This window comes from Triturus cristatus, chromosome 12 (genome assembly GCF_964204655.1).
Source record: "Triturus cristatus chromosome 12, aTriCri1.1, whole genome shotgun sequence".
Classification (NCBI taxonomy): Eukaryota; Metazoa; Chordata; class Amphibia; order Caudata; family Salamandridae; genus Triturus; species Triturus cristatus.
In genome coordinates, this window is record NC_140595.1 from 47,419,828 (window position 1) to 47,437,188 (window position 17,361).

General features: G+C 42.9%; 1 protein-coding gene across 3 annotated transcripts in view; it reads right to left on the bottom strand.

The window, feature by feature from the left end:
• The window catches only part of HDGFL2 (HDGF like 2), a 103,281-nt gene that overhangs the window by 49,653 nt on the left and 36,267 nt on the right, over positions 1-17,361 (bottom strand). The window contains exon 8 of one of the 3 annotated variants that reach the window (XM_085638848.1): positions 7,486-8,679. The exons of the other annotated variants lie outside the window; for them this stretch is intronic. Within the exon in view, the coding sequence (XP_085494974.1) occupies positions 7,811-8,679 (869 nt within the window). The 3' untranslated portion in view covers positions 7,486-7,810. Of the gene's footprint in view, positions 1-7,485; positions 8,680-17,361 lie in introns of those variants that run through there. 3 annotated transcript variants of the gene reach the window in all.

Sequence of the window (17,361 nt, forward strand, 5' to 3'; positions counted from 1 at the left end):
ATCCCACTAGAGACAGCTGCAGTCAAGAAATGTGAAAACACAGAAGACAGATAGTCAAGGAACCATGTACAGCTGTACCACAAGTTTAAAGCTGCAAGGAGAAATTTTACCAAATAACTTATTACTACAAGACAAATCAATACCACAAAATTCATACTGTAAATGTTTTGATCAGAGACTCTAATGGCACAAAAATGAGAGGCATACCGAGACTTAGAGGCTTATGCAGAGAACTTGCCGGCATGGCAATGTGTCACAAGTCAGCCAACAACCCATTCACACCTTCAACCAGAACCTACATATAGAGAGAGCACCATCTTCTTCAAATTCTGAAAACCTACTTCCAAGACAATGGGTCACACTTCAACTATACCAACCTGGTTCAGACAAGATTCTTTTACGTACAAATATAAAGAAGAATCTATATTTTTAACTCACCACCACCACCGCTTGCCCAATCATGCTTTCCGTGCACCAGCACTGGCTCAACAGTCAGAACCAGAGGTCCATCAGGTAACATAGATATCCCACTATCTGGACAGCACAGACTTCCACCTTCCAATTAAAGACACAAATGATGTTGAAATGATAGCCACCTAACTCACTACCACCCAGAAATGATTACCTACCAACTGGCTGAACTTCACCACCACCAAGACCATGTTCCAACAAATAGACCCTGATGGACCATAGTGACAAAGTTTGATTTTTTACAACTATTTCCATTTTGTACAAGTGTAACGCACATTACATGTGAGGTCTAACAAGTGGATGGCATTCAACAATATCAAACTAAATCCTACCCCAACTGAATTTGATGAACAGTATCACAATAGACAAGCCCTCTCTCTCTGTTGGTCAATGGGTCTAATCCCTTTGGTTTCTACACTAATCTTTTCCTGTCCATGAACACTCACATTAATCACACCATAAACTCTGCCAGAGGTGCTCCATTTCCCTTCCAAATCCTTAGGGTAATCCTTAAGGCATATTCCATTTCAGTACTCCAAGATATCATCATGCTCAGAAATGACTGTGGAAATGCCTTATTGATCACTTCAGCCACCTCTAAAAGTGTACTCTTTTTCTTCAACTCGACTGGATTCAGACTCCAAGAATTATGACCACACTTCCCAATCATTTAAGCAACAAGAACCAATTTCAAACTTGCTAATCGAATCCTCAAAGAACTCTAACTTCCACAAACTACATCTACAATGTATCTGAAATCTAAAATGTTAAACTCTCCAACAGTGTGTAAAAAGCTAAAAACATATATTCTCTGCCCTTTTCGTCCTTCTTGATTCTCCCTCACTTTCTCCTCTTTCTTCAGGTCAATGATGGTCTTGAATGACTAACCCTCAAATCATCACAATCAATCAAATGTGTGTCACTTACCTTTGTCCACTTTCATTTGAACTGTAAAGATGGTTTTTGGAAGTAACTGTATACTTTATTAATCTCTGTTCTATGTAACCACTCTTTAAAACTCACGTTATCTTAGTGTTTTCTATTCGGTGCCCTGCAGCCCAAGTGGACAAGATATGCACTATGTTGACTACATACATAAAAATAGATTCAAGCAAGATGCAGGTGTAAAGAGAAAACATTTTGCTCATTGTTTTTGCTACAATAAATCCAGTATATGAAACATTACGTTTTGGGAGCCAATTCATCAAAGCGACTTCAAACGATTGAGAACAAATACTGCCCAAGGAATATCTGTAAAGTAGAGTGTATAATATTAAAAAATGAAAAGGCTTTGGAGAAAAGAGAACTACTTTTTGTTGATTCTGCAATAAGACTATAGCAGACTGTATTTGACTCCATAAATTAAGTAGGTAACACAAGCTCCAGTTGAAATCTGGTGACTAGTGTCAACTCAAACTACCCCAAGAAAGTGTACTTTTATCCTGCCACAAGTAGGACAATAGAATAACAGCCTCTTGGGTCTTAATAAGATCAATTCAATAGGAAGCCCTACCTGGTCCCATTTTTCTACAAATATTCCAGATTAGCTAAGGTTCACACAGAAATACAGACAAATGTACAATCTACACCCAAACACACCACCAAGAATAATCACATCACTTGAACAAACAAAAGTATCACAATGGATGGGAAGAGACGGGATGACCTCATGGTTTGGTGTTTCTGGAGTTCCTTAAGCGGTTTCCCACCGGACAACCTGTACACTCACTGGATTCATTTTATGATTCAGACAATAGTCCACAGCAAATACCTGGGTGCTAATTGCAGGAGGTATGCCTAAAATGCGCCCCTAAATGGACACCCACCCCACAGTCTAATATGCATCTTCAAACTACGATAAGGGATTGCCAATGTGTAGCAACTTAAGGAAATTCAGGGTACAGCAGTTTTTAATCTACATTCTTGAGGGGAAGGCAACCTAGCTGCAATCCATACATACAATTCACACATTCATTCATAAATGACCAAGAGGCCAAACAGCAAGACACAGCTGCTTAAAGGCTGAACACCAAATGGAGACAGGTTAGCATGGAAACCTTGCAGCACAGCTAGCCAGAAACACTTTGACAAGTACCGCTGACATCAAAGGATAAGGGACTGCAGAAACACATTCCAGGAAGGGTCCTGTCACAAGAATTAAATTAGCTTTTTATTGGCTTTAAGAGCAAAGATGCAGCTAAGATTGTGGGAGTCATCAGATACCATCAGTGAAAGATCACATCTTAAATCAAATGTGCCCATGAACATTTGGAAAGTGGCGCATAGGCCACTGTCCCAACGGATAGACTGCTTGAGAAACAGAATTGGCTGATGTTCCCAACTGGTTTTGCTGTGACAATCCTTGCCCTTATTAGCACATAAGTATAGATCACCATTAAAAAGGAGGACCTACAGACCGACAATACCGCTGGCAGGAGAAAAAAAGGCAAAACTCAGACTCATGTGAGCAGCAGACCTGGCCTGGCTCCGTGTAGCGCTAACAAACGTATACCAGGGATGGAAGAGAAAAATCTTTTTCATCATCCAGCGAAAGCCAGTTCTTACCCCTTCCAGGTTTTATATGTATTCCTGTGTATTTTGAGACATACTTATCGATATTAAGCGCAGTGAAATGTCTAAAGATATTTATACCAATCCACATCAAAAGGCAGCATGGAACAGACCGTCACCTCCATGGACGCGAATCTGAAGGAGTCTCCAGGGCCTTTACTTCTCAAGATCGCCAGAAATATGAAGGCCTAAGCAAGACGAGGGGCTACATACAGGGTTTCCATCTGCTGCTACCCTGAATTTATTCTCAATAGATTTTGCAGCCAACAGAAGAGATATGCTTATAAATAATGGATGTCTTCTTTGACCGACTCTCCTCTGGTCTTCAAGTGAGAGGACGAAAAGCTCAGCGTTTAGTCTTTTCAATCCAGGTTTATTAAACCTGTGGCCAAGCATAGTGGGGTTCACAGATGGCTAAAATAGAAGGGTTGCACCCAGTAGAGCCGTATCAATTGTTTTTGAACAACAAACTTCATAACTCTGAAAGTAGTAGCAGGACAACAAAAACCTGAGTTATGAAAAAATTGTTTATGTAATTTAAAAGATTGAGAACGGCCGACCAAGTCAAACCAAGATCTTGCCTAGGACTGCTTGGAAATCTGACTGAGGTGGAAATCCTCCTCCACCCCATAAGGAACAAGGGACTAGGTCCTCTTGAATCACCCTGGATTAGAGGACAGGAGTGTAAGTTGGTGGGTTGAAGTCTGTCCTGGAGAAGACGCAACAATCAGTGATAATAGCATCTCCACATGCATCATTCATTAATCCTACAGTCGTGGATACTTTAAAGAGGCACAGATTAGAGGCCATATTCAGATTCAAATAGAGTCCATGAGAAATAGGATACGTCAAGAATCAGGAAAGAGATTCCAAACTGGAATCGGTTTATGAACTCCATGGCTGAATAGGCTTCTCGGAGCACCAAACAGCATTTCAGCAAGCCGATAAAGAATATTGGTACCTAATGAGGACCCGGTTGGCTACTTCATATCACTGTGCTATGAATCAAGTGCAAACACGATACGCATTCGGCCAACTTTCGACTGAAACCAGGCGGATAGAATTTGTACCCACAGCATATAAATCATTTGGTTGCTGGAGACCAATGGTTTCCTTTTTTAGGTCTCGCCTAGCGACGCAGCGTATGCGCTGCTGGCCTTGGCGAGATCCATTGTTGAGGGGTTCTTTGCCAAAGGGGGACAGGACATGTGCACGTGCCCAGAAGACAGGAGATGTGCACGGGTACGGCTCACGGTGCCCATCTGGACAGCCCGATGCATGTCCAGATGCGCCAAGAAGACAGGAGATGTGCACGCAGGTACGCAGCAAAGCTAAACTTGTTTAGTTGGCAGCGATGCGTTTGTTTTCAAGACTACCCATTAAATTACAAATGGCAAAACTCAGAGGCGAGATCTTAAAAAAAAACAATACATGCGTTTTTCCTAGGATGTGTTGCGTGCCTATACTAAATCTGTCGTGATCCCGCACACTCCCTTCCTCAATTTGTCGGTTTTGTTGCAGGATAGCGAATATCTGCCTACCAGAGTGGTTATTATTTAATGTACACATATACGCACACACGCTACTGATACCCGCCTGGTTAATGAAGTAGAAAGCAGACATATTACCAGTGTGGATATATTCTCTCTGCGAGGGCCTATCTGTGCTGTCGGGACAGCGGGGAAGCAGATTCGCATGACAGAGGATACGATGCATTCCCTGACTAATTATAAGGTTATGCTTCCTTCCTGTCGCCTCAAGAGATACATGCATCCCTTTGAAAGCATGTAGGGATGCGATGAATACTCGATAGGCAGTTGACAAAAAGGAAGTGGCTTAACTGGCCAAAAAAGACAGCAAATGGAAGATAAAGGCCCCAGACGTCAAATGAAACACTAAAACTTTCAAAAAAGCTTCAAAAAAATGGAAGAAATACCAATAAAGGTAGAGCTCAATGCTCCAGGGTCCTGCTAGCAGGAGCCGAAAAAAAGAACTGAAAGTAACTTGCCTTTGGCTGTGCATCATGGGATACCGAGGGTCTCTAGAGGGTTCCTTAGAGGCACGGTATCCCTTTTCCAGACACATAATGGCAGCCTATGGGGCTTGTCGGTCCAACCCTTCCTCTCTATCATGGCAAAGGAGTTTTGTGAAGGGTAGTTTCTCTTAGTGTGAAACTTAGCTAAATGTGCAAATTTAATTATTATTTGGCTATCTTTTTGGTCACTTCAGGATGAAGTGCTGGCCAGTGTAGCCTTGTTAAGGTCAGGCTGCATTACTTGTCTTTGATTTTCTCTTAAGTGTCTATGCGGGACTGCAGAAGAGGATACCTTAAGAGACTATTTCGATTGTTCCGCGGTCCACGCACATGGCTTGGACTATTCACAGATTATGACTATAACAGAGATCCCCTACTACAGAAATACCTTTACCCAATAAATGTGCTACTTGACAGGATAACGAAATAAATCCCGCGCTGAGATCTTATTAGCTTTGCAGTAGTGTGCCATGAGCAATGCCTGCGTCGTTGGTGTGTTTACTAGGCCCTGCTGCGCCACATGATGTGTGCCTGCTCCCACTGCTCACTTTTCACTAGTGGAGAAGTTACGGCATGAGGGCATGCCAGGTGAGCGTTGTAGGGGAAGGGAAATCTTGCTTCTTACATATCCCATTTGGCTGCTTTTTAAAACACTAGACTTAGAGCGCTGTTGCGAGTGAGGAGGCCCTATTGAATAGCGCACACTGAAAATACCACTTCTCTTTTTGAAACTCAGGAGCAGCAACATTGTCGTGGTGTCACCAGGGCTTTAAGTGGAACCTTTTTCAATATGATATACAAGCCATAGTTGATGCTTATTTATCTTATGCAACTAATAACCATTGACAAAGCGAATAGTCCTGACTTGTTGTAGGTATGATGTTGCTTGTTGTATCATATATCTGGATCTGGTGACAGAAACAGCAAAATACAAGTTGGGCGGCACACTATGCTAAGCACAGATTTTTAGCTTATGTGTTTTAAGCCACGCCCTTGATTACATTGGCCACGACCCTTTGAGACCCCTAGTTTTTCCATCCCACTTAAAGCCCTGCCTGAAGTGATTTTTTGTCGCAATCGTAAAGACTCAGTGTACGGCTAATAACCGCTAAAACGGATATAGAAATTTTTGCCAAAGTTGGGATCCTCAGTTACCAATTGGCTCAAAGTTACTGGAGGTGTAGCACAGGTTTGTTGCTGATGTCATCACAGGTGAGACAAGGGGGTCGGGCATTTCCATCCTACTGTCATGCCAATATGCCACACATCACGCCACGCTACTGACTGATCATGAGGGTGCATGCTGAAATTTTTTGCTTTCAGTTCAACTATGATGTTCTTTTAACTGGAACAAATTCAATATATATTCTAAATTTCGAGCAACGAAAATTCATTTATTTTTCTACTTTATTGTCCATTGTTGCTGAAACTGATTATTTTGGGAAAAAGATGGCATTTGCAATGCAATAGGTCTCGCGTTTGCAAACCTTTATGCTATTGCCATTGTAAATGACAATACCTTTTATTCATCCGTTTTTAAAATCAACACATAGATTAAAGCTTTGTCATTTACAATGCCAGTAGCTGAAAGTTTCGCAAATGCAAGACCTATTGCATTGCAAATGCTTGTTTTATTTTAATCTAGCCCCTCAGAGGACACAAGCCTCCAAATCTGCAGGAAAGGTCCAGTTTTGCACAGTAGCTGAGAAACGGAAGTCACTTTAGGAGGAAGAAAGGATATACAGTCAGTCACTGGCTTATAAACTTAGCGAAGGCAGGCACACACGAGTATCTGGAATTTGTATCAGTGACGGCAAGGCTGGTTATTAGCCAACTCGTTTGGTGGCAGTACCAGCGGAATATAGTCCTTCATGCAGAGCTCAATAGGTGCAATACCATAGGCTCATTAACAGTAGGATAACTTTAACTCCTCCAAGCAGGAAGCAGTGGGAACAAGAACCTTGGAGTCACCCTTGGTGCTTTACGAAGACCAAACCTGTTGATTGCTTACAGTGTTGGGACGGCTCAGCATTTTAGTGCTATTATCAATGCCAGGCCAGTACAGCTTCTCAGAAAACTCTAACAGTACACTTAAGAGAAGCGTTGGCTCATTATAGTGTCCAGCATAAAACTCCCCATACAGTGGCCTGTCCCTTTATTGGGGGGAGGTGGGGGGGGCTCAAGTTTATACTTTTAGGCTTGAATGCAAAGGTCTGGGTATTCTTATTAAGGTTAAGCCACTTGCAAAAACACCGACAAACATCACACACAAAACACAAATACGCTCTAGACCAAAGAAAATAAAATAAGACTAGTCTCCAAATTATCAAGTAGCATCTGCAATACTCAAAATAACAAAAGTAGTAAACATAACAGGTGCATCACTGCAGAGAGGACAATGCAAAATCTACAAATTTTAACAATATTTATTTTTAAAAAAGTGAAAAGTCAAAGTCAGCGGTAAACAAGACAAAGTTTCAGCTTCACATTACAGTCTTTAAAAATGCAGATAGTACCGATCTCACACTGAGCCCGGGCTATTTTTGAGATAAAGTAAGAGTCTCTTTCGGTTTCCAGGGTCATACTTTTCAAAGAGGGTGCAGCGTAAGCACCAGGACCCACAACATTAGAAATCAGTAAGAGGAAAAGTGTCCTTTGGGGTCCTGTGAGCTATTCGAGGTGTGTCATGACATGCCAATCTTCACCCTCCAAAGGCTTTTCTTCCTTATTTCCTCACACTCTTCCTTCCTCTGTGCTCCCACGACCTCCTTCCAGCTCTTCCCATGGCAGACAGCCACCTCCATCTTCGTACCCCTCATCGCTCTCTTCCTCACCATCCTCATCTTCCTCTTGCTCCCCTAGTGCTAAAGCCCCACTGTGATCTGCCAGCATATCCATTTCTGACTTTACTTTTTCCTCCCCTTCATCCTCCGGTCCCCTGCTGTGGTGGGCCTCCAGCTCATTAGTCTCTACCCTTTTCTTTTCCTGTACCCTCTCTTTCTTGGTGGGTTGTCTAGCAGGTAAGCGTCCACTCCGGTAGGCTGCGAGCGCAGCATCATACTTTTTCTTAAGTGCAGCCGCCCTAATAATGAAGGGCGTTTGCTGCTCAGGGGTCTGCTCCCACCACTTCTGGCCCAGTATCTTGGAGATCTGGGAGAAGGTCAGGCCAGGGCTTTCTGCACGTATCTGGGGTCTGTGCTTGGAGGCAAACAGAAAGAATGCAGTGGGTGGCTTCTTGGGTGCATATGGGTCCCTGCGGCGACGTCTGCCCCGGCGCACTAAGGGCTGATCAGCTTTGTTCCCAATCCCACAACGCCGCTTGGCTCCATGCGACAAGTGTTCGAAAAGTGCTCTCTCACGGGGTGAGGTACTTCGCCAGCGCACTGTGCAGGCCTTTGACAACGCCTCCACATTTACAGAGGCTCCTGGATGGCGCCGCCGAATCTCCACCTGGCAGGCCTGTACGAAGAAGGCAAATGCGGACATGTGACTCTGGGGCTTGTATGATTCGATAATTGGAGCTGTAGAGCTGCCAGGGTTTCTGTGAACTCTTGATTCAAAGAGAGTCTTCAAACGATATGGGTTTGACTGTAGGGGCCGACCTAAAAAAGAAGCATAAACATTACAAATATGTATCAAGTGACTGCGGCCCAGGCACAGCAAGCAGTGCCTGAGGGGTCAGATGCTAGGATCTGAACCCCACAGGACCGACTGGCTTTAAACCCGGACTTCTGCAGCATATGCAGTACAAGTTACTCACCCTAGTATCTCCAGTATTCCCAAGTCCTTGCACCATACTTGTGGAGCGTCCTTGCCACTTTAAAGACAGTACCAGAGCACGTGAACAACACTAAAAAAGGAGGTCCAAGCACAAGTGTGGCTACATGGATGCAGAGTTCCTAGCCCCATTAAACACTCAAGCACCCTCTGTCTTTACTACACCTCTGTTCGTTTTTATGAATAGTGTATGCAAGTCAACACAGCAAAGAGAAAATGGACAGGTCTCAATATTGAAAGGGGCTGAACGACAAAGAGTACATGGATTACTATGGTAAGTAATGTACTCCGAATGGCATTCTAGCCCTTGTCATTTATTCTGCGGTTATGATTTCCAAGCACAGCTTTTTTGGTGATGCAGCTGAAACATCCATCAAAGGGCTGGCCAAATGTGTTCCTGAGCCTGCTTGGAGGAAACTGGGTATCAAGACTGGAACTTAGAGCTTTGTGAAACATCATGGCACAACAGTTCTTAGCTGACTCTCAGGAGATGGGTTTCTATTGGAGTTGGTTGGCTAACCCAAGATGGACAGAGTTGGAGGGTCCTCTCTCAATCTTTCATAAGCTTCATTACTGGGGTCCTGAGCCGGTCACATATAGGCGCTTTAAACAGTCTTTTTATTTGTCCTAACCAAGTGGAAGAAATTCCCGATGGCAGGAATGCCTAAAGCAAAGTTGGCATTGAGGGCGTAAGGGACAATCCACCAAACCAGAGTACTTGGAAGCATATTTTTTGGGCTACGGTCACCATATCCAATTAAAAGTGAATGTTTAAAAACAGAACAATTTGATCTAGAAAGGGCTGTCGGGATCAGAAGATCCAAGACTAGCTGGACCAGAATGTGGAATCAAGAACCAATCTGTAGAGGTTTCATGTACCTATGGATCACTCAGGCCAGTAGCAACTCTAAAGAAGGGAGCCTACAAAATACCTCCGGCTACATCCAGGAGGGTTACTATGCGCATGTGGAACGGCCATGGAAAGAACGAGAAACCTGGTGAAGAGCCTTGCACGTACGCCCCAACATTAAGGGCCAGAGCTCTTTGGAACCATGAGGACATGTTTGGTCAGAAACAGATAAAAGGTGGGAAGCCGCCTCAATCTTTGGAAGGGCTACCATTATCTGGCACACCGAAAGCCCAGGTCCAATCAGTGAGTTCACATACAAGCTTCCGGTAATGCACAGACTCCACCAAAAGGTCGACCAGATCAGGCTGCAGTTTGCACAGGGGACTCTGTGCATTTTCCCGTGTGAATTTGGCAGCAGGACCTCCACTACACAGATAAGCCATTTTTTGTAATGCACAATTGATAAATGGTACTTACTAGATGGTGTGTTGATAGCACAGAGGCAGTCACTCTTCTGCAGTCATGCAAGTTAAGTCACAGCGCAGCCACCTTTAATTTTGCACTGCACTCCCGCCACAACAGTATGAAGACTATATAGGTTGAGATGGACGGTATCTAAAATGCATTTAGAGTAAAAACTGCATCTTTGAGAAATGGACAAGTTTTATAGTAACTAAAGAATGAAACATGGTCAAACTCTAGAATGTGCGGCTAATACCTTATGTTGAGGTAAAGAACTGATGGGTTAGTGATGGGAAATGTACATGTTTGCATCAGCTTTCAAGGAGAACCCTGGGCAACTGGTAACTATGTGGTGTACATTCAATTTTCTGCCTTCATGGGCAGCTCTCCATGTGAAAGTATGCAGCTCAACTTTGGATTACTCAAGAAGTTAAAAAGATTCCTACTCAAAGAGAGGTCCAATTTCTTAGTAAAATGGAAGCTATGGGAGTTCCTTCTGCAATTCAAAATAAATGCAGATCAACAAATCTGTTTTCCCCGCAATATTAGTTGAGAATATTGAAAACAAATAAACAAGAGGCTAGCCATTCTCAGTAATTTGATGTGGGTTGTTAGTTCCCAGTAAATAAATAAGTAGAGTACCACAACGAAACTCAGGGCTGCAGTGTGTAGGAGGCAACCTTAAGGAAACAGGAGATCAGGCTAGTGCATTGTATTTAGAGTTCTAATTTTCATGCACTCAGAATTTTTGTTCGTAGCTTAGCTGGTATTTGTGGGTTGGCATAACATATCAAACTAAGTCTCCTGGAGCTGAAATTCTGTTATGAACGAAGACGAGAATGACATTCCGTTCAACGAGTGAACCTGGCTTGTGTTAAGCAGATTAAACACATTTCCCAGAGGGGATTTAAGATACATTCATATTGCCCCCAAAAGTTGGTCCTTTCAGATCAGTCAGTACCACATTACAGGCCCAACATCCAGAGTATCGGTCCAACTGCCAGATTACAACGCTGGTGGTCGGAGCGATTTGGGCAGGGGAAAAGACCGCTGCCTCCGAAAGTTTCAAGGAGCCAGTTGGGCAGTGGTTTGACCGTAATCCCTGCAATGGCGGCGGTGCCTGCGCAGGCACCGCTGTAGGAATTACGATGTCCATGTTTCTCTGCATTTACATGGTGGTCCGACCACCATGTAATGGCAGACAGAAAGGGACTTTGGTGGCCACTAGCAGGGCCCCCGTACACCGTGGGGGTGGCATGAGGTGCCCCCCAAACAGCCAGGCATCACATGCTACCTGGATGTTCAAAAACATCCCTTTTTCCATTGTGGCTAGTGTTGCAGCCCTTTTCTGAGCTGCAGCAAAAGTCGCAATGGAAAAAGGGACGTTTACGACTGCCTGGACGATAGTTGTATCGTAATTGGGCTGTCGGGACTGCCGACTGCTTGTCAGACGGTCTTCAGCCCAAAACGATGGTGGTCGAATGTTCGTCTGACCGCCATCATCAAGAGGCCTTAAGTTACCAAACTGCTACCCAGCCCAAAGTCAGGTGGGACCACTTCTAAATATTAGCCAATGAAGTAGAATTCCTTTTCACCAATATTTATAGGACCACCAAGCATGCCTCAATCAACGAGAAGACAATTTGTGATCCCAGATGCAGTATATATAAATACAGATTTTGTACTGGGTATGATACCTTTACATATCTACCACACTGTTATCAGTCAGTCAGTCAGATAGTTTATCATTATTGTTACAAAGTTTATGTATTTTGTAGTTTTCACCAACTACTTGGCCGAGTGGAACAAATACTGGTCAAGATCTGCAGTATGTGTGTGTGTTTTTTTAAGGAGGGTTTCAACCTTCCATCAGCTCTCCGCTGGGAGATCTGGTTTGAAAGGTGAAGGTTTGCGATAAATTGGTGCTCCAAAAAAGAGGTCACTGTTAGACAGATATTGTGATGCTGATCTTGCCCCTTTCTTTCTTAGCCCATGTGAGCTACATCACGGGTGGCAGATTCTAGGATATTGCTGCAGAGTGGGGAGTGCTATGAGAAAATTCATTATATAATGGCCAGTTGAATGATGTTCAGCAAATAATCTATATAACATACGCGAGATGTGAAAAGTTGGATGATTAGATGTCAGGAAGCGTTTTGGTGGTACAAGCTATGGTGAAGACAGATGTGCTATTGGTGTGGAGTTCAATGAAGCAATGGGAAGGAGTTGCACTGTGAGGCGGTTCATGTCATGGCGTGGATGACATTTTGTACGATTCTGTGCAGTCATATGTGGAGTGTTGAAAGACTGTAGATTCAGATTTTTCCAAAAACTAATTTTAGCGCAGACGTAACTTTGAAACAGTACAATCAATCAACATGTAATTCCTAGCCAAGAATTTTACCCACATAGCTTGGTTTTAGCAGGTGGTCAAGTGTCAGTATACATTTCCAATGCAAACACTTGATGCTAGTCCAGACAGTAGAATTACGTTTTGGGGTTAATAGAGCCAAATCTTGAGAAATGCTGAATGTCCAAATTGCCGCAAGCTGAACATGTATTAGGGGAGCTCCATCATGCACATGATCTTAGGTTCTTTCAGTGATGGCGGTCCAGCATACCCAGTGACCAATTATTCACCTCCTTCAGTTCTAAAAGGTCTTTTAAATAGCGTACTGAAAATATTTCTACCACACATGGCTGAAACATTGCTAACTAGATTTTTAATGACTATCGGTATAGATCCAGACCATGAGTGGTACAGAGAGATCTCGCCTAGTTTTCAAACAGACATTATGTTCCCTCACCACCCAAGTCCCTCAAGTACAGTATCTCTTAAGTCAGCCTCATCCTAGTTTATCACAATTTCATTGGTTTGTTTAGGCCATTTCTCCTCCCCCACATACAGTTCCTGGTCTGCCTACAGTCTTTCCCAACCATACCAACTCAATATATTTTAAGGCCTGTTAACTCCAGTTTCTGCACATGCCGGCCCTGCAACACTGAAGAGGTGCTTCTACTGTTTTCCAGTTTGTCGTCTCAGTCGTTCACCTTCTCTCATAAAACACCTCAAAACTCACGGTTTCTGCTCATCTCACCTCTCTCCCGTCCCCCCCCCCCTCCCATTTTTCGTTCTCTGTTTTCTCCCCCTTCTCACACTTTTTTCTAGGACTACTTTTTCAAGATTTCCCAACCCATACCCAAGCTCTCATTCTACTCCTCTTTCACTCTCCTTGCCTCTTCTTATCAAATTGAATATATGCAGAATGTAGGACATTTGCTTCATGCCCAATTCAAATAGCTTGCATAATTCCATCAACTGGAACTTGGTCTGAAATATTGCATACATTTGAAAACAGTCACTGTGAAAATTAACAAAAAGGACCCATCTCTAGCCAAAACCCTTAGTACAGCGTAAGGCCAACTACACACCATGCTAAAATTTTGATTCATCAAGGCCCATATTTCCATCTTTACACTAAATGCACTGCTGCTCCTAACCAGCTTATGTGAATCTGAAATTCAATGCCAGCAGTGTCACTAGACGTTTTAATAAACAAAATTGCGAAGCCTTATTTATAGTAAAACAAAATGTTTAAAAAACCTCAGCATAAGACATCAATTAAAAAACAAGCCTGGGGTTATGGTCTACATCAATTAAAAACCATGTTTATGGGGGGGTTGGAGACTACTATTTTGACAATAAAATGATAGCTGGTAAACACACCAGCTAGTCACTTGATGGAAAATAAAAGAACAAGAGCCCATAGGTCCTGCCAGGATGAAGAACATCTACACAATCACCACAGAAGGTTGATAATGTTCATAATATTTTTTTGGGTAAAAATTAATATATATGTGCCAGGGCCAAATGTATTTCACTGGAGCCAACACTGGCCACTGCTACTGCCACTTCTGCCGAATGGTGGTGTAAGCATTACCTACTAACCATCGTACTGAAACAAAATGTGATGTTTTGGACTATTGCAGATCGCTCCAAGCTGGAACTGCAAGTTGTATTATTTTTAAATACATTGCATTGCTTTACTCTTGCGATGGGCTAATAAAAATAGGCAGAGTGCTCCTCCCTTTTTTGAACTCTCATAAACAAGGGTCAGTGCTTAAAAATAAGAGCCAGTGCCAAGCAACGACAAAAATTAACCATGGTCATGGAGTCAACCGCCTTGGTTATGTAAGACAGTGAAGCAGTCTCTGCAGTCACCAATCCGCAAGATCACTCACTACATTCAACGCCCACATTAGAAAATATGCTGCAGCGATTTTATTACAGAATGCATTTGACTGCATGCCGAATATCAAATGATCTCAAATGCAGACGTCCAAAGGAAAGGGTACAACTCCAATGCATGAGGAGAAAATAGGACGAGAACCAATATTTAAAAAGGTCTTGTATCTTTATTTAAAGTGAATGAGGCAAAAAGGCACTCCTGAACAGGCAAGAACACCACAGGAGACTCCTGCCAACAGAAAAAACATGCAGGATTAATACTAAAGCAACTGTAGAGGAACCATAAAAGAGGTTTGTGCTTTTTTCGTGAATGACTTCAGGTGGAGCTACTGTCGGTTTTCGGTTGGGAAAACCTCTTACCAATACCAACTCAGGTGTCAGATAGTTGAGCATGTCTGGAGGCAGAGCACAGAGTTCTTTTAACTGTTCGTTTTAATGGGTCTCATTTAAAAAAACATTAACATGCATAATAGGTCCCTGTGAAGCAGTTTGAAGACCGAGTTCACGAGTGGAAAAGGTCTCTGCTATACCAGTAGCAAAACTGGGATTTTTCGTTTTCTTAGACCCAAATGATTCTTGCATGTCTACTTTCTGAGAAACACAAGAGTGCAATTTTTTTTTAAAAACTCAAATTAGATTCCACAGTAGACGTTTTATGTGGAAGCAGTTACATCTTCATGGCGTCACATTCGGTTCCTGTGCAATTCCAATGAGGACTTCATGGGTTCCGGGACGCATTATCCAGGAAAGCGAGGAACAAGCAACTGCTCCCCACACCACGTGTCTCCATGTACAAGTTTAATTAAGTCAAATTGGGACTAATCATGGGAATAAGCCATGGCAATTTTGGTGAGAGATAGTGACCTGCTCACCTGGCTTTAAAAGTCGTGATCTGACAAACTTTTACCCCAAGAGTGTTAAGAGAAAATCATGAATCTCATGAGGTGAAGTGATTGAGGTAAGTGTGTCCATGAGCAGGACTGCAGCTTCTGGTCTTAAGAGCACAGCAAACCCTACAAGACAATGTACTAGTACCAGATCTTGATTTCTATGTTTTGAGTGTCCTTGTTAATGTTGTGAACCAGTAGTCCTGGAAAGCAGTAATGCAAACCAAAACCCAGCACTAAGCTGACGTATCCTCGCTCTCAGTTTGGTACATGATCCGCAAGTCTAATAAGAATCCTTGGAGTTGCCCTAATGAAGTTCAAAACTATACGGCACAAATATTCAAAGTGGGCCTATGAGAGTAGTGGGCTATCTTTCTGTGCCCCTCAACCAGTTCCTTGTCCAGCACTCAATCCTGATCTGCTGTCAAGTGAGTCGACGCAGATTCCGAGGATGACACACTGTGTGTAAGCGGAAGCTCTTTCACAGGTACCTACCTGGATATCACTCTTACCTGTCTTCTCAGAAACCCCTATATACCATGTTCAGCGATGTCAACGGTTTTAAAAAGGATTGCTTTCTTCAGAGGCCATGAAACAGCTACCTTAGAATGGAACAGTGCAGCACTACAGACTCTTCCTTACACCTTGGCAGCATGGGCTACCAAGATCAGATCTGAATGGGAATTGCCTACCATTTTGCCCTACTGATAAGCAAAGAAGAGAACATGCAAGAAGAATCGAATGTGCAACCAAAGAGATACACATGTGCAGCAGTTCAGAACGTCCCATGTGGAGTAAGCCATTTTAATAGTAAGGTGGGTGACCAGGTCCAACCCCAAGATCCTACCCTCAACCAGATTTCTGCAGCATGCATCAAGAGCACATTAAGGAGTGCTTTGAAAAAGCAACAACAACAAAAAATCTCTACAAAATAATCTGAAAGCAAAAAGCAATCACTGAAGAGAGATCCAACTAGAAGAATCTCATACCATGCGTAGAGGAAAAAAGGGAAGTGGCAAAATGCAGGATGCGCTGCAGGACAACTGTCAGTTGTTTATAAACCCGTGCAGAGACCTCCTTTTTAGTGCAGACGTACGTGCTCTGGTACAATCCCAAAAAAAAAAAAAAAAAGCTGAAGGAACACCTAGGACTATGAAAATAAGAGTGATGGGTGTAAAACTACAGAAATGTATTACGAGTTTCAATGAACTGCGGGGAGTCAACACAGCAAAACTTCCTGAAATCAAACTCAAAGGAAGGGGAGGGCGGTAAGAGCAACACGCTCAAGGGTGACTCTGGAAGCAAGCGCTGCGCATCCGTCCTTTCTAAGTAGATCCTGTGCACGTGTGTAATCAAACATGTGCTCGTCTCTTCTTTAGTGCAGAGGTTATGTGCTCCGGTACGGTCCTTAACGGCAAAAGGATGATCCACGAGTAGGAAGAAGGAAATGTAAGAGAACTATTGCCTTTTGTATACATTGCCATATTCTTTTAGAGCCCTTCTCTTACAAATGCAGTCTTGTTAGCTGGGTAGTTGGGGAATCTGCTGGAGTATCTCCGAATACAGTCATACTCCACACATACCATGCAAAGAGCAATAAAAGGCTCACCTCACATGCTTTGACAAATATACTGCAATGCCTAAGAACATTTACTATGACCATCAGATAAATCATATTTGCAGTGGAACACATGAAAAGTTAATATTGGAGGAACAAACTACGATTTCTCCAGGACACCTCCTACTGACATCTAGAGAAGAATCTCTAATTGGTAACTAGAGCAAGCAAAGTCTCCTACATGACTGCCTACGAGCATGACCGTGTTCACATTTTTAGTAGTCAGGGGGCAACATGAGCAAGACCATTTATGAGACAATAACATGATTTTACTAGTTAATACATTCTATAGCCGATTCTTGCTGCAACACTATAGGACATTGTCTGAAAAGCAGGAAGCAGCTTCTATTAATTATGCGGAGCTAGTCACCATGGCAGTGGTATGTAATGCTGAAGTTTTAAATACGCTCCGTGTCTAAAGAAGCAAACTAGAATTCTATA